Genomic DNA, 23,222 nt, shown 5'->3' on the forward strand with positions numbered 1-23,222 from the left:
TAGTTCAACCTCTGCACAATCTAGTCAATAACTGAAATATAACCACACGGGCCACCGAGCCTTGCTACGTCACCCTGAATATTGGAGATTAGGATGCCTTTGTCCAATTCAGGAGAAAAGAACTGAAATTCTTATTTCAGGATTGCTTGATATTCATTGCAGTGAATTAGGAGTTTATTTTCAATTGCCGGGCTTGCCCTTTTCTCTGGTCCTCATCTCCATCTATTTCATCTTCCTCAGTTGCTTTGCTCAATCCATGGACTTTTCAGTTCTGCAGGGGTTGTACGCATTGTCTCACAAGTGATGGTTCATGCCTGAGTACTCCCATGCAACTGGCTCAGGCAATAATATCAGAGTACTGAAGATTATAATCTCCACTCTGGATAGCACGGGGGTAGCCATTCAAGCACATATACTGGGTTTGTGAATAGCTTGTGCAGCTTTGCTCAAATCTTGATTTCCTATGCATACCTTTCGTTAGTGGGTCCCCGGAGAGGAGAGCAGCCACACTTCCCTGCCACCTGCTCTTTGTTCCTGGAGGCTCATTTCACTCCAGGAAATGATCCCGTGCCAATTCCCCACAAGGAATGTCTCAATTCAGCCTTATGCTCTTACTCCACATACCTTATCTGTGAGAATGAGCTTTTAATCTCTCTGGGGCAGGAAAAGTCTTCTCAGCAATTTTACAGCTGTGTATATACTTCAGAGTGCTCTGTAAATACAGCTCTAAATCTCTGCATTTAAGAGAGATGGTGCAGCATGTATTACAAGAAGTAACACAAGAGTCTGATAGCAGGGCTGCTGCCATTCATTACCCAGCTCATCCACAGAGTGGGGAACCACGTGGCTCTCACACCTGAGCTGCAAAATTGCTCATCCCAAGGAAGCTCTGCGTGCATTTTTGTTTTCATGACTAAATTGTGCCATTGTGTTCCCCCTTTTGTGTTTCTACCACATCACTCAAGTGGTAAACCTCCCTGTGAGAGTGCTTACAGGAATTCACAGGACATGGGGCAAAAATTAGAGGCCCATTGAGCTCAAGCCTTATTGAGGAGTAGACCAAAGAACTACCCTGACAAAGCTGCTCTATGGCTATTCCAAAAGTAGTTTCCTGGGTAGTTACTTAAGCTACTCTAAACATAAACAGAGATCTCCGATGGGACTTAAACCTACCTGTTATTCTTCCAAGGAATTTGGATTTTGTAGTTGTTTATGCTCCTTCTTACCCTGCTCCAGCAATGGAGCCAGTCATAGCCATTCACTGGCATTCTTGGCACTGTAACAGCCCAGATGCCAAGCTTTGAATTCTCATTTTCTTCCCCTTCCCACTACAGCAGCAACATCTGCACCTGTGGTTGCTTCCTGGCTGGTCTCTTATCAAGGCTTCTTCTCTGACTTTGTGGCTAACTCCAGTGCTGTTTGTGATGACAGCTGTTACACTGGTGCAGAACCAGACATCTGGTGACCGACTTGTCCTCTTGGACACTATTTTCTTCCAGCTGTCAGGAATTTACTGTTGGACTGGAAATAATTTGGTATGTAAATACATTCTTCATGATATCCAAGCTATTACTTCCATGGGCAATGCAGTGGTCCCATCACAATTTCTGTACCCAGGTCCATTCACAACCACCCTCTTCTCTCACTATGGGGAGGGATGGGTCTGATCACTCAAGCCCAATAAACTTTTCAACAGTTTCAGGCCTACAACTATGATCTTTTGACTCTTTAGATTTAATAAATCCTCCCCAGCATGCCCATACTTGTGTGCTCCAGCAGTGGGAATACAGATCACCCCAGAGTGCTGCTTCTCTGAACTCTAAGAAGAGATTTTCAGCAGTTAGCTTATATGGTTATCGTTAATTCCTAGCTGGCCTGTCCCAGAGACATGCTGCTGACAGAGGCTGCTTGCTCTCTCAGAGCATCATGCCTCTGATCTGCAGCCTTCTTATCATTGCCTCTCAGATCCACAGTGTCAACTGAGGGCCTTGTTAATATCCCTGTTCCCCCCAGGCAGACAGAAAAGCAGAGGGCCTGCTGCTCAAGAACACACATTACATTTTATCCTTTTTCCCCAGTGCATATTTTTTTATTGGACTAAAAATCTACAAATTCATGATAGCATGTGTGTCTTGAGGGAAGCATAGATAGCTATGGCTGCCTAAGGCTGTTAACCTAACCATTATCCTGCCAGCTATAGTTGTAGAATCTGTTTCTATTCACATATCTAATCTGTCATTTAATCATCTCATTTGCTCCATTAAGACTGGAGGTAGTGAGTCCAGAAAATTATTCATAGGTGTTTTCTTACATTTGAATTTTGATGTGATCCTTTATCTATCAGTGGTGCAATCAAATTGTTCCATTCTACAGCAAAAAAAATTTAAATCTTCTAAATACAAGCATAAACAGCCACATTATTCCATTCTGCTTCTTAGTGGAAGCAATTTTCCTCAAGGATGTCCTAGTGATGTTTTCTCTGACACCTAACACTTCATAAGGGTGAGCTTTTTGTTTTGAGGGTTTGGAGTTTTTAACTGACTTCTGGGGAATGCGGAGTTCATTCAGTACATGTAGACTGGGACAGCAATAGTTCACAATCAAAAGTTAATTTGCAGGTCAGGAATTGCTATATAAATTGAAATTTATTTCAGCTTCATTCCCCTGAGGCAACAGCTTTAGTCACTACCACCAAATGCTTTCCTGGTGGAGCTGCACAAGATTATTTCCACCCTGCAACTACCAGGAGAAAATTAAAGAAAGACACACAAAAATGAAGAATGTAAGAGTCCCTATCCCTGTAGTTTTTACTGAACATATGGACTGCCAAATCCTGGACGCTTGCATTTGAAAAAAGACAATGAAAATTGATATATTATATTTGAACTCTCCATTTAATGGAAAAAAGCATAACTTTCCCAGAGAAACATAGCAGGATTTTCTGTTGTTTTACAAGCTCCATTTCACCTCTAAGGAAAGGAATTACTTTTTCAGCCAAATAGCCTGTCCCCTTCTCCACACCCTCTCCAAACGCATGGCTGAGTTTTCATGCTACCAGTCTCTCAGCAGCAGCACAGAATTCTTGCAGCCTCCTCTGCTATTTGGATCTTCTGCATAATTCAGACAATCCCCAAAACTAATACACAGCATGCAGTAGCCCAACCCTGCCACACCCCTATCACAATGGCACCTTCTCCTTCCCCTCTGCTTCCACCATGCCAAAGCCGGTGAGAATTGTCAAAGGTCAGCCTGTGCCAAGGAAGTCCAACCTTAGTGGACACACAGCTCTTTGGCTGTCTAACATCCTACCCTTTTAGCGTGGTGTAAGAAAGGTTGCAAGGGTGTAAGGTTATTACTTTAAAGTCCTCCACAATTCATAATGGACAAATAGCAGCAGGACAAGAACAGTTTCTTCTCTGGGTGTTTGAAGGGTTCTTTTTGCCTTACAAGAAACCCATGAAAAGAAAACAGCAAATGGAGGTAAGCTGGGAGTTCATTTTATGCAAGAGTTGGATTGAAGTGTTTTTGGGACACAAACCACACACACACACTACCAGTTTTGAAGCCTCAGCCCTCCACCGCCTCACCAGAAACGTAGCCCGGGCTTTGGTCAGCTTCGCTCCTTCCAGCTGGCCCTTGGCAACCTGCTTTCCTGCGTTTGTAACCCATCTCTCCCCAGCCTCTGTGTCGTAACACACTGGTAACAATAACATTTCAGAAATCAAAATGCTTTGCAGGCCAAAAAGCTGAGCTCAGTCAACACAGGGGGAAAGCAAACCATGGAGAGCTATTGTTTCTGAAAACCATCCAAAAACTCTTGGCGCTTCAAGGCATTCCCAATGTCCTTTGCACTATTTCCAGGAAAAATTATTCCCAAGGCCTTGTGTATTAAAAAAAAATCTGGCTTATATCAATAAACATGATAACTGCTGTATTTTTTCTCTTTAATCAGAGCACAGCTAGCATGTAGAAGCAATCAAAGCTGAGTCAAATAGCCTGTTTAAGTGTAGCATTTCAAAACTCTCAAGTTCTCCACTGAGGAGCATAAATTAACTCCTGGGACTCCTGAACCTAAGCATCATCTTTGACTACGTTTATGTAACGCAAATTCTTGAAGAAAATTTGTGGGTCGATGTTGGTGGAATAAGTGGTAGAAAAGGCAGAGGGGCAGTTTTCTGACCAAATAAACTTATTCAACTTGTCTATTTTGTGGCAGAAGCACTGCCTGTGCCAGTGGTTGGGTTGCAAGCCTAGAAACCGGATTGCTGGTTCTGATCTCAAATCCTAACATACTGACTTCCAACAAGCCATTCAAGCTCAGTGAGGTTGCAGGGGAAAGTTAAAGGATTTAGAGGAGGTGAGGAGTCCATTAACCTTCCTTATACCCTACCTGATACAGGGAATGCAATTTGCAATTAAATTGTAAATGAACTTAGACTCAAAGGCATATAATATGTGGCCCAGGACAGATGAAACTTCAGGCAACAGCATGGGTAAAAAGATTGGAATCAGTAACAAACCATTGGCATCACCACTGAATTACTCCCATGTATTGTTTTTACTAGCTGTGCAAAATAATAAGTGCTGCACTTACAATCCAATACAACCAAGCAAGAATTTGCAGACATCTCTTGTTCAGGATAATAGAATATGTTTTGTCTCATTTTAGCTGTTCAGAGAGCTGAGAAACCCTTCTGTTCTCTGGATTATGAGCTGTTCTTGCAGTGTTACATAGCCAAAAAAAAAAAAAGCTTTGAATGTCTCTGTTCTTCCTCCACAGGGTCTCAGGTGGGTGGCTTTGGAATGAAGGACTTATAAATGAAAACTTAGATGATCAGGTGTACTTTAAGATTGTACAGGTAAAGGAAAGCCTTTAGGATTTAGGAAAGGTGTGAAAAGATAAATGGCCATCATTTTGTAATTTATATTTATCCACCCCCTGCTCCAAGAATCATATTTTGAAGAGATAAGCAAGAGTCTAGTATCCCTCTGAGAACAGTGGGCAGCTTATGGCTTGTTTTCAGATTTCACACCACATGCTGTCTCTACCGCAGTCCCATAGAACAACTGCTGTCTTCATGGGACGGCACTGTGCAATGAAACAGTCTTTCAGGTACATTTCACAAAACCAGAAATTATGGGTTAGGGAATTTTGTTTGTTTTTTTTCAAACAAATGGTGCACTTTATGATGTTCTACCTCACACGTCTATCACCTCTCTACCTTTCCAAACACTTAACCTTACTGCAATATTTAACATGGGTATTTTATTTTCAGAATGATTGTGAAACCCTTTACATGTCATGGAAAATTAAAGAAAAAAGATCTACTAAACCCACAGCAGTTTCATTCCCTTGTTTAGCCAAATATACCTCCAACCCTGTGATTTCACAAATATTATTGAAAATACATAGTCAATTTATTACTCAGGTTCAGGGCAAAGGGTTGTGTTGTGAGGTTGGTTTTTTGTTTGCTTTTTTTTTCTTTAATTATTAGTAGCTTTGCAGCTGCTCTACTTCAAAAATTTCAGCCTCAGAAATATGGGACTGAGTATTGGGAAAACCTCATTTAGCTATGTAATATCTGTGCATGCTTAAGACACTTTTCTTGTCATAGTAGCTAATCCGAACATTGGTAAGCCCTGCTGGTATTGCTGGGTAATGGGATTCCCATGCCTGAGGTGTTAATGCCTTTGGGACATCTCAGTTACTGGAGCCAAGAGAATAAACTCTTCTCTGTTACTGCTTTTATAAATATAGCCCACAATTCAGTCTTTTAGTAATTTGTCTGCAACAAAGTTACCACCACCTTTAGGCAGAATAATGACATTAAGTTGTGAGGCCACTCTGAACCAATGCAGAGCTGAAGAGCTGAAAAAGTCTTTCATCTCTTCAGGAAAGAAATGCAGTACCTTTATAATTACGAGGAGAAAGTTCACTTAAGCATAAAAGTAGGCTTCACATGCATAATAAAGAGTTACAGTGACAAAGCCTTGGATCTAATCTGATTTCATTCCCTTCACTGCAGAGACCCCTGGAAAAGCCGGATGGCCTGGATGTTTCGGATCAGAGCAAAGAACATCCCCAGCATCTGTGTGAGAAGTGCAAAGTTTTGGGCTACTACTGCCGCCGTGTGCAATAAACCTTCGAAGTGGCCTCTTCCCATCCCTATCATCCTTACAGATTCTCTGGCAGCATGCGATCAACAGCAACACAACAAATCAAGATAAAAGCTAAAATAGTTGCCAATATTGCCTATCTAATAATATGCCTTACCATTAATAGAATGTAACAGTTCTCCTGTGCATGCGCATGCGTGCAACAGGTATTTACAGGACTATGATTTGTATACATACATATATATGTAAATTTATATATATATGTACACACACATATATAAAGTGTTACCGATAGTGTTCACAATAGAACCGCGGTTGCAGGTTCTGCTGATTGTTTACACAGACCCTATATCATGTCCAGGTGAAATACTATTCAATAGGCAAGGTATAATATTCACAAGGAATATATGTTATATGTATGGCTTTTGCAGAGGTTAAATAACTGTGGGGCCACTAATTGCAAGCACTCGCCCACAACACGAACGTAATTCCTATTATATGACAAGACAAAGGAAGATGAAACAAGCCACAGCATAAAAGAAGGCAAATTATTGTTTTCCCAGTTTTAGAAAGTCTGAGAGTTTTGTGCTGCTGATTTCCTGGACTATTTGTTACCATCGCTTGGGCAGGGCTTAGGCAAAATCGTTTTTGCAAATGTGGCAAAAAAAAGTGAATAATTGTTTGAGGGTGGGGGTTGGGTAGAAAGGGAATGCCATAATGGAACCCAGAGCATCAGGAAGGATTCCAAGAGGTTTTGGGAGGAGACAGAATTGGCTTGCTTGTGCAACTAACAGATCCTTCTCTTGTCATATAATCCCACTGAAATGGTCCCTGTGTGTGTATGGGTTGTTCATTAGGCCACAAGCACACTAAATTTACTGTGAATAAAGGGGGATAGGAGTACTTAAAACTGTCCCCAAAATCCTTAATTGAAAGATTAGCCAAACTTACTATTTATAATAGTTTTAAAGCCACTTTCTGGAAATATTTTTATGTCCTGTTTTCTACTGTAGAAATTTGTTATAATATAAAACTTGTTAGCCATAGGGGTGTTTTGAGGTATGGAGAACACTCTATGTAACCTTCCCTCTTTATGTCTTCCTGAAGCACCTACATACCTGAGGAGAAATGTGGGAGTTATATTTCATTGTCCCATTTCAGGTAGAACTTTGTGCAGGGGCATCCTGCTGCAAAGAAGTATCTCATCAGGGATTGGGAAATATGAACTGAAAGTACCTCGAGACAGTATCCTGTTTGTATGTCTACATAAGAATACATTGGCAAAAGGACACAACAAGCAATTCACTTGCAGCATTCACTAAAAAATTCACAGGGATAACGTTGAGGTTTTTTTAATCAACAGTTTCTATTTTTATGAAGTTTCCTTTAGAGATTGATTTGTGTGAATTATGCTTAGTGGAAATACTTTAAATCCTAAATAACTTGATGTGAATTAAATTCGTTTTGAGGATTAATTCCATAAGGCTAAGAAAGAGGAGTTTTTATGCCAAGTGATAGCAGGATGTTACCAGTATGTACAGTCAAGCTCTTGCAAATTGAAAAATTACAGTGAGCATTCATATAGGAAATGTGAAGCTCTACAAATTTGCCTTAGGGTGAAACTTTTGCCGTTTTCCTGCTTTGCTATAAGCAGGGCAAAATTATTTCTGCTTATTCTGGTGGTAGTGTCATGTACATATCTTGCGAACTTCACTATTTATGGGTAGCCCAAGTGACCTAGCCTACTGGTCGGAGCAAAGGATAAACATTGGGACTCCTGGCTTCTGACCACAGCTCTTCCTTTAGCTCCCTGATTTTGGGCAAGTCACAAGATCTTTCTGGACCTCAGTGTCCCCAGCTGCAAAACGGGAATAATAATACTTTAGTACACCTACCTCACAGGAGAGTTGTGAGGCTTACTTAGTATCTATAAGTGTTTTGACATCACTGGATGAAAAGTGCTATGTAATGCTAAAATAGGATTGACAAAATTAATCACTTTGAAACTAGTTTTGCCCAATTGGAAATTCCATCAACTGAAATAGCTGAAAATAATATGATTGAAAGTTAACACTAATAACAGGTCAGTTGCCTCAGTGAAGATATGCAGGTTTAGCATTTTCAAATGGAAACACATTCTTTTGCACAGACTCAGAAATTACCATAGAGACAAATTGTCTAAACAAAGATACTAATCTGCCCATACGAATAAGAAAATACACAGGCGAATCTAGGGGTGGGTTTTCAAAGCTTGACCTCTAGTGTTAATCTCGACAGTTTGTTTCAAGCATGAGTAACTTTGAAAGAGCTGCATACTAAACCAGATCTACTTTTTCCTCTTGAGCACTTAATAGTACATGGAAAAAAAAAAAAAAAAAAAAAAAAAAAAATCGCCTTGATGCTTCACATCCAGGTAAAGGCCATGTAGAGAAACCCCTTAGATGAAGATAAGGGCAAATGTTGTTTTCTTTTCTCCCTGAAACGAAGATGTTTCTATCAACCATGTTTCTTCTGTGTTGAAATAATTTCTGTCTTATGATAACCACTAGATCAGTAAAATAGCACATCCCTTGATATAGCTACATCAATATATAGCACACCACCAGGTTCTGAACAAAGCCCAACTAAAAGATACCATTATGTGCAATTGTTGCTATTTTCATGACAGTGCCCCATTAAAAATGGTTTATCCAGATTCAACGCTGCATGGCAGTGCCTTTAGCTTATGGATTTTTAGGTTGTACTTTAAAATAAGGTTCCTAAAAATACACGTGATCGACTTTAAAACAATTAACGTCTGTAGGTGTAGAATAATAATTCTTAAAAGCATACTTACGAGAGTTCAATATTTATATCACTGACATTTTCCTAGGCAGCAGACATATAAAGTACTTAAGTAATATTTAGCATATTTGAAATAGCAAGGAGGAGAAGAGATTTTCCCCTGCACTTATGCAGGGGAAAAGCAGATAAAGAACAAAATGCGCAGGAAAGCAAGAATCAACACTGCTGTAGTTTGTACTGCCTAACTTGTAGGCCACAAATCCATCCCGGTGCGGGGTGTGGATGCGATCAGGCTCTGAGCACCCCAGGGCTGGAAGCAGCCTGCTTGCCTTGCCATCCCTGCCAAAAGTGCGGTGGGGAGGAAGAGTGACTGGGGGTCCCTGGGGAGCAGCCACAACCTTCCCTCCCCTGCAGCCATGGGGCTGAACTCTGGCTTCCCCCCAGCCCTGTAAGGACGTCCTCTTGCTTTCCCGTCTTCACTGCACAGGGCTGAAACCTCATCTCCCTAACGAGCTGGTGCCTGGGGAAGACAGCAGCACCAAGTTCGTGCGAGGGGAGCATTCCTCTGCCCTCCCTGCGTAAGCTTTGCTCATAGGATTGTAGCATTCAGCCCTGGGCATTTGCTCCACAGTTGTCTGTATATTGTTTGCGGGTTGCTGGAAAAACACATCTGCATAAGTAATGTACAATAGCTTACGACCATTGGCTTTTAGTTAATGGCACGGAAGGGAAATTTCTGAATTTTGATTTAAATAAATAGATAAAAGATTGACTACAAAATATAAGCTGCTTCTCCCCCTGCCCTGTCCTGAAGGTAATTTACCTATAGAATTAACTATATTGGAAAAAACATAAAAATTCTGATTTTTGACTGGAAAGAAGATGAGTTGATTTACCTTAGATTTTTTTCTGAATGCTTTCTGATGTTCGCTCTTTAACCAGCTCTGCATTTAGAACATCACCTAGTAATCCTTGAATGCATTTTTAGACTGTCTTACCAGAAGCAAAGCAGGCAACAGTAAAAAGAGTTTTAAAATCAATACAGGCCTCCCTAAATTGAGTATTCTTAGGGATGCACCTGAGGGAAATTTGGCTCTGGGCATTTATTTGGCAAACTTGATTTTTCACCTCAGATGCTTGCTGTTGCCTGCCTACCAATCCATCCAGCACACACTTTTATCTCAAAAAAAAAAATCTTTGGAGATTTTTTTTAAACTTTCATTTATTTATTAAAAAAAAAAACAAAAAAAAAAAACAAACACAATTTGTTTCCTCAGTCGGTCAGAACATTTCACACAGAATTTGTCCTTGGCATTGGCACTGCTCTGGAGAAAAGTATCAGTGATTTGAAACGTGTGGTGTAGGTTTTTAGCTGCTTTAACTTGATGTGGCTCCAATAAAGTTCTTACAGATACTTCATTTAATGGTGATGAAGAAAAATCCCTGTAGTTTAAAGGATGGCCCCATTTTAGCCAGTTTCTACTGCTGCTACCACAGACATAAAACAATGCCACACAAGCAAAGTTTGAGGCCTTTTTGTCTCAAAGTTGCTTTTTAATTTCAGATAAATACACAAGAGTATATATTGTTTCAGAAAATAGGTGTATTTTGAAGTTCCCCATTATATGGGACTTAGTTTGTAAACTAAAAATGTGAAGTTACATATGTCTGAGAGAAGCCTTATAACAAGAATTATTCTCCGCATTTGACCTTTGTGTATAACGTGAAATTTAGATTATACATGGGTTGCATATTAGTGACACTCTAGCAGTTATTCCAAAAATAAAGCTACTTAAGACATTAAAAGTTAAGAGCTTTTGGAAATATCAGACTTCATAGATCAGTTCTCTTTGTCCTGCAGTCACGTAGAATGTTTTTTTCCCTAGTATGGAACCTAAGAGCTGTCCCCTGAACAGTATGCAATAAATTGCCAACATGTGTTTTTCAAGTTAAGTGAATTGACATACATTTTCCACTTGCCTTTGCCAACATAGTTTAAAATATGGTGAAACTATTCCTGTACAAAAATCATTCTTTAAGATATCACTCCACTCCTGATTGGGCTTAAACTCATATCTCTTTCCTATCTGCAAAACCACTGCTGTCCGTTGAGTTTGCTATATTGCTGAAGTGCTCAGAGGGCTGTTGAGATCTTAGATATAGGGATGATGGTTTGTGTTTCTAGGATGAATTTCAAAGGGACAATCGTGTGCAGTTACTAGCTATAGATGATTGATATAAATGTTTACCCCTGTATGAAATATTTTACAGTTTTACTTGCAGATGTGTATTTATCTTGAGTTATACTTGACAGAGTTTCTTTCAATTTTTTTTTTAATACTATGTGTGTATTTTGGAAACCTTTTTAGATGTTAAAATTTTTGAATGGTTACAAATATTTCTTGTAATAGTGAATTGTTATCTTATCTGGAAACTCTTTGCAGTAACTTTTTTGTATATATTTGAGGGCCTTTTTAAAAAAGTATTGTTTGGTTTTTGGGGAAAAGTTTTTACAATTTGGAAGCTTTCAGAAGGGCCTCCCTCTCAACTAGGATACTAACAGAGGTAAGAGTTTTCTTAAGTATTTTGCAGAACTAAGGATGTATCCTCAAGAAAATATTTATGGAAGTAATTTACTTTTTTTTTTTTTACAATGCTTTTGTCTGTATAAAGTATGCAACAGAACTACATTAAGAAGGAAATATTGTCTACATAAAATATTATATGAAAGTTGGTACATAATTCTGACAAAAAACCTTGCAATTCTTTAAGCCATATTGTTTTTGTTATCCTTGGATGAAAATATCAGTATTAAGTAACCAATATATTATTCAAGTGCTTAGACTTATATGAAAATGCTTATACAGTTTATTTATGTGTATTTGGGGAAGGATTGCTAGAAAAAGCTATCACTAGACAAGTGATATAGCAAGTGAGAAGCAAATAACAGTATACTGTCACTTTATGGCCTTGTGAAAGACACCGAAGATACTGAAAGCACCGCAGAGACTCGGCTTTCAGAAACTCTGAAGCACAAGCGTTGGGTTTCAAATGGTGTTTCTTATTCTTTCCCATAATCAGAGAGGAAGAGAGTTGGTTGGGATGCTGTTTGACCACTTGACTTTCACAACTCTTTGCAGACTGTGAGCTCAGCTATGCAGTATCGGCTACAGCAATAATATCGATCAAAGGATGTAAGAGAAAAGGACTGAAGTAGATTATTGTAAGGGTTTATGTTTATTTTAATTAGAAGTCATAGCAATATAGAATATGCATGTGCACGTATTTGAAGCATTTTACACTTTACATTTCATGTAGTTTGATTATATTATGAAGGACTGGGTTTTTAGTTTGATATTTTAACATGCTAAAATGGGAGGTATGCCCAACCCTGTACTGGATTCTTGTTTCCTTTAAAAGGTTATTTAGTACAGCACTCACTGTGTTGTGTACTAGTGCTAAAACTAACACTGTATCTTATGAATTTCTTCAGCTTTAAAAAAATTAACCTAATTATTATTACATTTGTTTAGCTGTACCCACTGACAGTGTCAGATTCAGCTGGTGATTTGTATAATTTCTTTTTCTGTAACTGTTAATAAACTTGTACAGCTAAAACAAACAAACAAAACCTATGGACAGAGGCCTCAGAGGTACCAGTTCTGCTTCAGCAATCAAGATGACAGCTTGCTCATCTGGTGACTGTGTTGCTAAAGAGACTGTAAAACCTCTGTCGTGGATTGTCCATAAAATGGCATTCCGACATGTGCCTTATTTGCTGGATAGTATACAGCTTTCCTCTAGTATTCTAGCATTTTAATGCTGTATTAAAGTACTGCAAAAAAACAGCAAGAGACTTGTATGGTTTTCTTGAGAGTTCCTTCCTTTGAAGTTTTACTACGAGCTGCGTTGTGTTCCCAGGTACAGACTGGCCAGCCATAGCCTGGTGTTTGCAGTGCAAATCTGCCCCAGCATAACCATGACCCAGACCATGTGAAGAAGAGTTTCTCCACTGCAGCTGAGTCTAATCTGCAACAAGCCTGGTCACATCCTGGGTGAGCAAGCTTCACCCAATGCCTCCTCTGCTGGTGGAACAACTTGGGTTAACAGTGCTGGCTCTTAGGTTTTCAACAGCCTGGTATTGTCTAGCATTTTTTCTGAAGGAAAAACCTCCTATAATCAAAGTACACTTGTATCCTTAATAGTTGGATAGGAAAGGAGTGGAACATCTCCCTTATGAGGAGAGGCTGAGGGAGCTGGGTCTCTTTAGCTTAGAGAAGAGGAGACTGAGGGGTGACCTCATTAATGTTTATAAATATGTAAAGGGCAAGTGTCATGAGGATGGAGCCAGGCTCTTCTCAGTGACATCCCTTGACAGGACAAGGGGCAATGGGTGCAAGCTGGAACACAGGAGGTTCCACTTAAATATGAGGAAAAACTTCTTTACAGTGAGGGTGACCGAACACTGGAACAGGCTGCCCAGAGAGGTTGTGGAGTCTCCTTCTCTGGAGACATTCAAAACCCGCCTGGCTGCGTTCCTGTGTGATATGGTCTAGGCAATCCTGCTCCGGCAGGGGGATTGGACTAGATGATCTTTCGAGGTCCCTTCCAATCCCTAACATTCTGTGATTCTGTGATTCTGTTAGATGCCAGAAAGTTGCTATAATGAAAAATAACATTCATAATTTTAAAGAGTCATTAAGCTATATATCACTTTAAATTTAAGGGATGGGATCTAATTAATTCTTTGTGAACACTGGAAATTGGCAAGAACCAGACCTACTAAATGTTCGTTGCTTATTAGCAATACTCTTCTTCTAACCTCAAAGTTCAATGGCAAGCAGTGTTTCTATTGAGACTGCCAGTACTGTTGTGATTGGAAGTTAAAATAAGGTTGTCATGAAATTAACTTTGGCCTTTAGGTATCCTGCCTCTAACACAAGAGATCCCCTTCATTTAAAACAAGCAGAAGACTTTATTAGACACACTAACACACAGTTCTTCTAGGCCTAATCATCCCTACAAACATGGTGCATATTTGATATTTGGACCTCTATATCACAGTGACACCATTTATATTACATAGCCAGCCTGATTTCTGGGAAGGTTTGAGTGCTGTTCACATTCAGTCTGCATGAGAGAGAGCAAGAAGATGTGCATGCACGTGTGCATGTGTGCGCCTGTGGGAGGGAGAGGTTGTCCAAGGAATTGTGCAATTATAAAGCCTTGAAAAAAGTGACTATTTCATCAAATGATGAAAGACATCCTCCCAGCTGAGCCCCGTGGAAAGGAAAAGCACATATTCAGAGCTAGTTGGTAAATATTGTTTGAAAAACAAAACATACTGCTCTTCCATATAAAGCTTGCCAACAGCACTGTTCCCATAGCAAACACAAGCCACAAAGCCAAGCTTTCCACCAGAAGAACTGGGGGTTCCCCAAACACTGACACCTCAGATTCAGCGCTCCACTGAGACCAGAAAAAACGCTGAGCAGACCAACTACAAAGTCCTAGCTCCTTATTACCACATTTTCTGTGATTCCTCAAAGAGATAACTTTTTCATATTTAAAACAAAAATAAATTAACACAAACAACATGGCATCAACAAATACGATCAAACTACTTTTCCCTCATTTTTCATTGCCAAATGAGTTCAAGAGACAATGCAACACTCTGCTCATAACAGAACAGCCAAATAATTCCCACTTTAAGAAAAATGATAGGGATTTCATATAACATTGATACTTTGAAATAAAAAGCTCTTTCATTATTCTTCATGGAAAAACAGTTTAAACAGTACACCAAGGTTACTATTTTTAACATTAGTCACATCCCATCAAAAGCCCCATCTCAGATCCTCCAAGTATACTAGCAGGTGTGTGAACTAGACCTTAAATCCCAACTAGGAAGGACAAACAGTCTACATGTTACACTTGTGTAGTCTTGGCAAGAGAGGAACCTGAAACACCAAGGGCTGAATGCTGACAGTCCAGTCTTTCCACTAAGAACTAAGAAATCAAGAACTAAAGAAACCTCCTAACTGGAAAACATAAAAAATCCTTACTCCTGAGAAGCACACAGTACATAATTAATTTGTGATCCTGAAAAAACAGAATACAACATTCAGCTTTGCTTTTCTCTAGTATTCACCTCCCAAACTTTGAGAAAGATCATTTGCAAACTCCTGTCTTGATAACACCAGCTACCAGGCCCACACCTACTCACCGAGCACTTCTGCTTTACTGCAATTGCTCTTCCTCACTATGCTTATCTCAAAAACACTTCAGACAATAACAAAAACTAGAAAACTAGTCTTGATAGAGCCTACCAAAACTGCAAAACCTCATTCAAGCAACATAGATAAAAACATCTCACAATTCTTTTACAAACTTCAGGAGACATTTTTAGTAACTGAACATGCTAAGAAGCACCTACCTCAGTCAGCATTTATGGGGTGTTTTTCCGAAGGGCCAAAACTGAAGCTGAGGCAATCACATCCATGAGGAGTTAGAGTTTTCCTGGCTGGCAGCCCAGGTGAGCAGAAACAGCCAACACTGCTCTGCAAGAGAACATAACACCATCAGCCATCCCTGTTCGAAGCACTGCCCAGGCATATGTCTCTGTGGCCGATGAGGAGACTACAGACACAACAACAACCCTGGGCATTCTTTAGAGACTTTGCTTCTATGCCATGAACTTAGCTAAATAAAAGCACAGTAATCATTGGTTTTCTTCCTTTTATTTATAAAAGGTAAAAATAGAGTTTGTGTACCCAGCTAACCCAACCAAAACCCATGCCTACAGTGAAAGCAAATCATAGCCAAAAACTATGGATGTTTTAAGTGGAGTAGGGTGCAAGCCAAAGATTTTATTTTATTTTGTATTCTAGCCTCCTTTTCACCAGCTGAGAACAGAAACTAGAATGCCAAAACACCATAAGAAAGCTTTATCTTTCACAATTTCTGAACACATCTAAGCAGCAGGTATGGGAAACCTAACTCCAGCCAGCTTTTTATAATGTTTCCTTACAGTTTTGCAATGTAGAAAGAAGGTAAAACTCAATGGACTTCCAGGGATTCAGACATGCTTATGCTCTATTTTATTTCAGCCAGCAAAACTTCAAGAAGCAATAATGCAGGGAAACACTACAGATATAACAGGAAACAGAGACCTCAAAACTCACTGTTTGCAAATACAAGGATACTAAACAGACAAATACCACTAGCTCAGGGAAAAAAAATACACTTTTTAAGTACCTTCAAGAAGAACGTCAGAGAGCTGCTATACCCGGCACCTGGAAAGAGCCTCCTTCCCCTCTGCCTCTCTTACAATGGCTGCAGCCCTGATTGCTGGGGACTCCAGCTGTGGTGACCAGCTGCAGGGGGGCACCAGCCCCTCCCCAGGTGCAGGCACTTCCCGCCTGGCTGTGCCTGCTGCAGCGCACACCCAAACAGCCTCTCCCAGGGCACTATACCCACCGAGCACAGAGACATCAGTGCCACCAACAGGAATCCTCACAGGCAGCCAGGAGGCAAAGGACAGTCATGTCTAGGAGAGACAAATAACTCTCATTTTAGTGTTCACAGTAACTGAAATCTCAACACGGTTAAGCCTTAGGCAGCTGTAGGAATTCCATCAAGGAAATACATAAAAGTAAGCTTCGCTGGACAGAAACTTGAATCAATGCCTGTTGTAATGAACCAATTCACACCACTTTCCAACACACTCTGCTACAGTTTCTGAATGTGTCAGACAATTTTTGAAAACAGTGATTTCACATATCAAGTAGTATCTTGTCTAGCTATTTGGTCTAAGGCGTAGTTACTTCTTTGGCCATTTGGCTACCCCATGTGTTTGCATTGCTTTAATTAAACTGAGGTAAAAGTGGCTGAGTTAAGTAAAGACAACCAGTACTGCCTCGCACCAAGATCTTTCAGAATTTGAAGGAACTGAACCAACTTCATTAAGCTAGTCTTCCGTAGGGAGGTGAACAGCAAAATTTACCAAGTCAGAGTAGTAAAAGCAAAACCAAACTGAGTAGTGGCTGACAAGAGTCCTCGACACCCCGTGATGGGCTGATAATTTGGCAGCTGCAATTTGACGTTGATAAATGCAAATACTTCACACTTGGTAAGACACTCCAAATGGTGCATATTCAATAACAGATTTTAAATTAGCTAATAACAGTCAGGAATAAGTGCATGGTGCTATTTTGGATAATTCAACTCAAAGATCATAATAGTTTTTTTTTAAAAAAAGAGGCAAATAGAGGATTTGGAAGTAGGGACAGGAAACCAAAGAGAAAACATCATTATATGATCTTTATCACTCTAAAAGGATAAAACAGAAGTCAAAAAAATCAGGAATTACGAAAAGAAAGAAAGAGTTTCCCTCTGAAAAGAAACTCTGTGCACTGGGCCTCTGTCTCCTGGAAAAGACATCAGGGCGGATGTGATAGTGGCCTATAACATAATAAACGATTCGAAGAAGGGAGGAAATATTCATTGCTTCTACAATGCATTCCTTCTAGAAGCAGAGAATTTTGGATAAAATTATCTGACATAACAAAATTAAAACAAAAATTTCACACAGCAGGCTGAAATTTATAGTCATGGGATATTCTAGCTGTCAAAAGAATAAATGAGATCAAAACCAATTACAAAACCGCAATTAAAAAAAAAAAAAATCCTATAAGAGTTATTAACCACAAAGCTGAAACCCTGGCTCAGGAAGTCCCAAAGCACAGAAGCAGCCAGAAGCAAGAGACGACGCCAACAGAAGGCTGATCGCCCATGTTGAATATCTTTTCCCTCAGTAAGCTGTTGTAGGAAAGAAGATACCGGAGTAGGTGCTGGTCTGATCTTTGGTCTGGTCTGAGAGGACTATTTTTGCATGACAGTAGGAGCTGCAATATATGAATGTAAACATACTTTTAGCCCTGTATGTAAGGAAACACTTGCACGGCACCCATCAGCACCTGACAGCTGTCAGGGCAGGCACGGACAGACATGCCCAGGAAAATACTCCTTAGTTCCCCAGCATTCATGCTGTGGAATAAAACCTTGCAGCTTAGCTATGCTCATGCTCGGCTGGGCTAATTGGCAGGGAACTAATTGAAACACCACCGTAATTTGTATTCTACAACTGAATATTGCACTACTGTGGCTAGTTTGGTATCTTTTTTTTTTTAATTCATTGCAGACATACTTTTGGTTGAAAAGCTGGTCCTAATTAGGTCTGTTTAAAGTTATTTTAAACGCATCCACGCACTGCCTTCTTGCTTGTTGGGCTGCACCACCCGCTCTTGCTCTCAGAGTGGCAGGAGAGGCTTTAGCTCTCGATTAGCCTCACCATATGGTTTTCTGGGGTCACGAAGGAATTTACTGAGTCAAGTAAAATTTCTAAGAGGTGTTTAAGCACCTCCCAGCATCCTAAAGGTCCAGTAAATGGAGCTTATAAGGATGAGGTCGTAGGCTCTGGCTGAGCCATGCACCGTGCCATGACAGGAGGCAGACAAGCCGTGTTGGGCTTCCGTGATGGGTTTCAGCCATGCTATGCTATGCCCTTCCGCCCAGCACCGAGCCACAGCCAAGGACATCCCGAATTAACGTGGAGGTTGGTTAGCCTGCGCCTATGTTTCCCCATGTACTCATCTTAAATAATGACTTTAACTCCAGGGGTACAGCTTCACACCCAGACAGCCCCTCACGCTGCTCAGAGTCCTGAGGCGCTCTTGTACGAGTAAAAACACACAGGAGCTCTGAGGAGAGCACAAGACGCGCAGAGCTGGATTGAGAAACACTCTACAATTTATCTTTTCTGCCATAAATATCACTGCCCATCTCTCTAAGAGGGGAGGAAATGTCAGTCCGAGGCAGACAGAAATATTCAGACCAAAGGAGTTACATCTGGAAGCTTTTCTGAAATGAATGTAGCCAAGAGAAGAAAGTGAACTTTTTCTCCCGATTTCCTTCCTACATTGAGCCTCATGCAACTCCTTGCAAGAATTTAGCACAACGGGAGAAGAAATAGAGGCTCAAGTAAGGCTTTACAGTCCCAGGAAAGGTGAAGTTTAGTCTAACGTATGTGTGATTTGCTCCCTCAAGGACTGTATATGTGAAATATAGCTCAGATTATTTTTTTTTTTAAATGAGAATTTAATACACTTCATAAACCTGATCTTCTCTTCAACACCTTACCAGCAATCCTGGCAGATTTCAAACAGCTTTCTAAATATGAAAAGTAGGGGAAATTTGTCACCTGAGTTCTTTTTGTAAAGGTAGACAATACAGCTGGTAGTGTTTAACTTTACAGTAATTGGCATATAAACCTCATTTTCACTACTGGCAGGTATTCTTGTTTTCTTAAGAGTTGAAAACTGCTTTTCTTCTAATGCAGGTACTGCCTGGTCTCTAGCATGTCACCAATCCCTTTTAGGGATACCTAAGGAAAAAAAAAGAAAAAGAAATCTGCTATTAATTCACTCCAAAGCTGTGCCCTGTTCCCCAGGCAAAAAAAAAAAAAAAAAAAAAAAATCCCAATAACTACTCTTCTAAAAAAATTCATCTGGTTAAAATCATTTCAGTGACTGGAATGAGACACATATGTTTAAATTATAAAGTTGATCAACTTCAGCAGAGGCTCCTTCACCTATAGATTTTTGTTTGTATGTGATTGTGCATTAAATAACTGGAACGGTAGACTTCAAGTCCCTAGGTGCCTCCTCGGTTTTTCTTGCCTCTCTCAACTCCCTTCTATTGACTGTATTTCACAGTTGTTGGTCTTTTGTGGCCTCTTTCTTTCAAGCCTAAGGTATGTGCTTTGCACCACTCCTGGTTTTTCAAAAGCAATATTTTGCATTACAATATCATGCTGTCCCCTCCCCACATCCTTAACAGCATTCTCACACACATCACAACCGGTCCCTGCCCCACACCACCTGCAGCATAGGCAAACACCCTGGTGCTCTCCACTGCCAGTGGTACCTTTAAGAAAATTATTTTTTCTACAGTGTTGAGTAATTTATTTTATTTTAATGAGAAGCATTGATTTAGGAAGCACTGAAAGGGCCTTAAGTTTGTTAGAAGGACATGAAGAAATAGCTATGCCAACTACTGAGGCTTCAACCAGCACCCAACCCTGGCCACCTCTAAATCAGAAGGCAGCAGGTGCGTGACCATGGCTACTTCACTGCCCTTGCGGGAAGCAAAGCGAGGTCTCTGTGATCAAGTCATAGCTGTGGTTTCTGGTCTTTCTCGCACAGTCCCAGTCACTGGCTCAACAGAGAACCAAATATACCATGTACGAGACAGACAGCACCACTTTGCAAGGGGTGGGAGTGAGTTCTTTGTTCCCTGTTAGTCCCCAGGCATGGCCACCTGCAGCTGGGTTACAGCCAAATAATCCCAACCTTTTCTTCTTCACAGAGCTCCTTCTGTCACTCCTCAGACAGCTCAATAGCTCTAGGAGGCCCTCCCATCAGGGATGAATCCGATTTTTCTGCCTGTGAATGGCCTGTTTGAAGCCCTCGTTGTTTGTTCGGCCAGGCGGAGCCACTGAATAGCTCTTCAGGGCAGAAAGCACATTGCTTAGGGGAGCACTTTGCTCCCCTGAATGTTAGAGGAGACAAGTGACATGGTGCAATAGTTTTGCAGTGCAGCAAAAAAAAAATATCCCAAACACAGTAAGCTGGGTGTGAACATGATCTTCTTGATTTCTCCTTTTAGCAGATTTGGTTGCCTAGCGAGAAGGAGCCCAAGACGGAGTTAGCAGATGGGTCTGCAAGATCAGTGCTGGCAAATGTGGAAACTTTTGCAGCCTCTGGCTCCATCCCCAGCTCGTCCCCACTTTCCATGAATGCCTAATTGAGACTGCCTGTTTTTTTCCGCAGAGGTGGGAGCCAGTTTCCAGGCAGGGCATATGGGTGTATTCTGTAAGTCTTTGCCTTGTAAAGTTTTAGCACCCAAAAAAGCCTCCCGTCTCCAGTATGATTCAGTCGGCTGGCAAGGGAGTGGCTGATGGACGGGGGTGATGGTTGTTGCTGTTGGCAGGAGAAACCAGAGAGTAGGAGTGGGGACAGAGTGGCTCTCTTTTAAAGAAATTATGCCAACAGCAATCACCTCATTTTGTACGGGGCATCAAACCCTCTCAGGGCATGACACTAAAGTCCCTGCAAGACAGAAAACTCGCATGCAGCTGCAGCACAGGTACGACAGAACTAGCCTGAGCTGCTGTTTCCATATGCAGAGCAGCAAAGAGGCACACAAAGCCACGGCTCGGCATCCAGAGAAGGATGGGGCTGCCCACGCCACGAGCTTTGCCCCCCACTGATTTCCCATAGGTACCTGAATCAATATTAACTTACGCCCAGCCTAGATAGGGAGCAATCGTGTAACACCCAGCTAGGAAGCTGTCTAGGCTCCCCAACCTGCCGTGTTCACACTATTCCTTTCTCAGTGGGCCAGACCCTACACCTGCCAAACATAACATGGAGGATGGAGCTGCCTGGCCTATCATGGATGTTGGCCTTTTATATTAATCACATGGAAATCATTTTGGACAATTAAGCATACAGAGGAAAGGCCAACTGGCTGCACATGTTGTGTGGGGCATGACCTAAAAGCAATCCCAGTGACTGAGATAATGTAGTGCGAAAGCTGGATTAAACAGGTCAAGTAAATTTGGAGCAGCTAAAATAAACCGAACTCTCTTCCAAAACATATGTTGTGCTTGCCACATAATACTGCTGTACTGTGGTAGCATGTCCCAAACATGCCAAAACTGTGATACGCTTGTTCCAGGGTCACAGTGCCAGAGGGAGAGAGCAAGGATGGTTACCTTGGAAAAAAGCCGGGTGGAAAGTAGATCTGAGAAAGCCACAAGCACTGCTGAATGAGCTGCCCGATAAGGTTTTGCACGTCTTCCCTGAAGCCAACCTGCCCAAACACCCTGAGCCCTAGGAAGGGATCCAGGCTCACACTGAGCAATCAAAGGTGAATGAATGTTCTGGGCTTTTGCTCCCCTCTATAAACATTTTTCAGCTAGTGGTAAGCTGTTTTGAAAGCCCCCAGCAGCTTGGCTGGGAGCTGGAGACATTTTACAACATCTGGGAATGATTTCCAAATCACTTCCCCCCATACACCTGTACAGAACTTCATTTGCATCCAGTTTGCTGTGGAAAGCCAGCCTGCGCTACCCAGCCAGGGCCAGGGCCCGGGCCGGGCGGGCATCACCACCGGCCAGGCTGGCCAGTTCCAGCCCAAGCGTGGTTTGCGTGGGTCTGCGGTGTGGAAAGCAGGGGTGGTTAATGGTGTGAAATGCTCACCATTCCTCTGTGCTGACCTCATTTTGAGCCACCACTGGTAACACACACAGTGCAAAATGCTTTACTGGAGTGCTATAGCCTTGTAGGAAAATAAAACAGCCCTCAACCACTCATGGGCAGATTATCCAGGCTGGGCATTAATCATAGTGGGAACACGAACACAGGGAGTCCAAAGTGAGCTGCAAAAGGGCTTGGCTGAACTGCAGCCTTTTCCCATCACACAATCTTCGCAGCTACTCCTGCTCAGGTCAGTGCTGCTCAGTCTTCCACAGTGCTCTTATTTTATTTTCTTACCATTTAATTGCCATATGCTTTGTATTATCTTTGTTTTTACTTTGTCTTGGTCATCCCAGTCCTTCTGCTACACCAGATAATCAAGAGTTGTCAGCAGTAAGCCTTTAGATAGTAAAACACAGCACTTGAAAGACAGGAAATGTTAAGGGTCGACACTTCAAATTCTTCCTTGTATGGAGCCCTGCAACATGTAAAGGGTTTTATCCATCTTGAACTCATCATGGAAAAGTGTTTTTAGCTTGTACGTGTGGCTTCAGTGCTGTTCTTTTGAATGTCTGTATTTCAGTATTGTTATTAATTGCCAAAGCCCCGCCTCATTTGCAGGGGTTGTGATGGACCGTGCACATGGCATGAGGCTCCCAGAGCGAGAGAAGGTGGTAAGGGCACACCGCCCCAGGGGCAGCTGGACAACACGCTGCTTTTTTAATTTCTCCATGAGAATTTGCAAATATACCAAAGTTCATGAGTTTGCAATTAATGTCTTATATATGAAGCATACAAAGCCATGGAAAGCTTTGTGAAGGAAGAGCAAACTACTCAGAGAAGGTAAAAAAGCTCACTAGAAACTTGGTGATGCCCAGCTAAACACGTGTGAGCTAAGGGAGGCATTTGCATTTGCCACGCTGACCGGTTGTGTGTGAAACTCCTGGGTACCCAAGCTACCTCCTTGGAGGTGGAGGGGAAGGAAAAGGGAAGGTCCAA

At 41.3% G+C, this 23,222-nt stretch overlaps 1 protein-coding gene across 4 annotated transcripts in view; it reads left to right on the top strand.

Annotated features, from left to right (window-relative positions):
• Nucleotides 1–12,749, top strand: part of ZCCHC24 (zinc finger CCHC-type containing 24) — a 122,409-nt gene extending 109,660 nt beyond the window's left edge. For 3 of the 4 annotated variants that reach the window (XM_068397919.1, XM_068397920.1, XM_068397922.1), the window contains 2 exons: nucleotides 1,335–1,535; nucleotides 6,027–12,749. In XM_068397919.1, the coding sequence (XP_068254020.1) occupies nucleotides 1,335–1,535; nucleotides 6,027–6,140 (315 nt within the window). In that variant the 3' untranslated portion in view covers nucleotides 6,141–12,749. The remainder of the gene's footprint in view (nucleotides 1–1,334; nucleotides 1,536–6,026) is intronic. The other variant, XM_068397921.1, reaches the window with a different exon arrangement.
• Nucleotides 12,750–23,222: the final 10,473 nt, after the last annotated feature.

Source organism: Nyctibius grandis, chromosome 4 (assembly GCF_013368605.1).
Source record: "Nyctibius grandis isolate bNycGra1 chromosome 4, bNycGra1.pri, whole genome shotgun sequence".
In the NCBI taxonomy this organism is placed as follows: domain Eukaryota; kingdom Metazoa; phylum Chordata; class Aves; order Nyctibiiformes; family Nyctibiidae; genus Nyctibius; species Nyctibius grandis.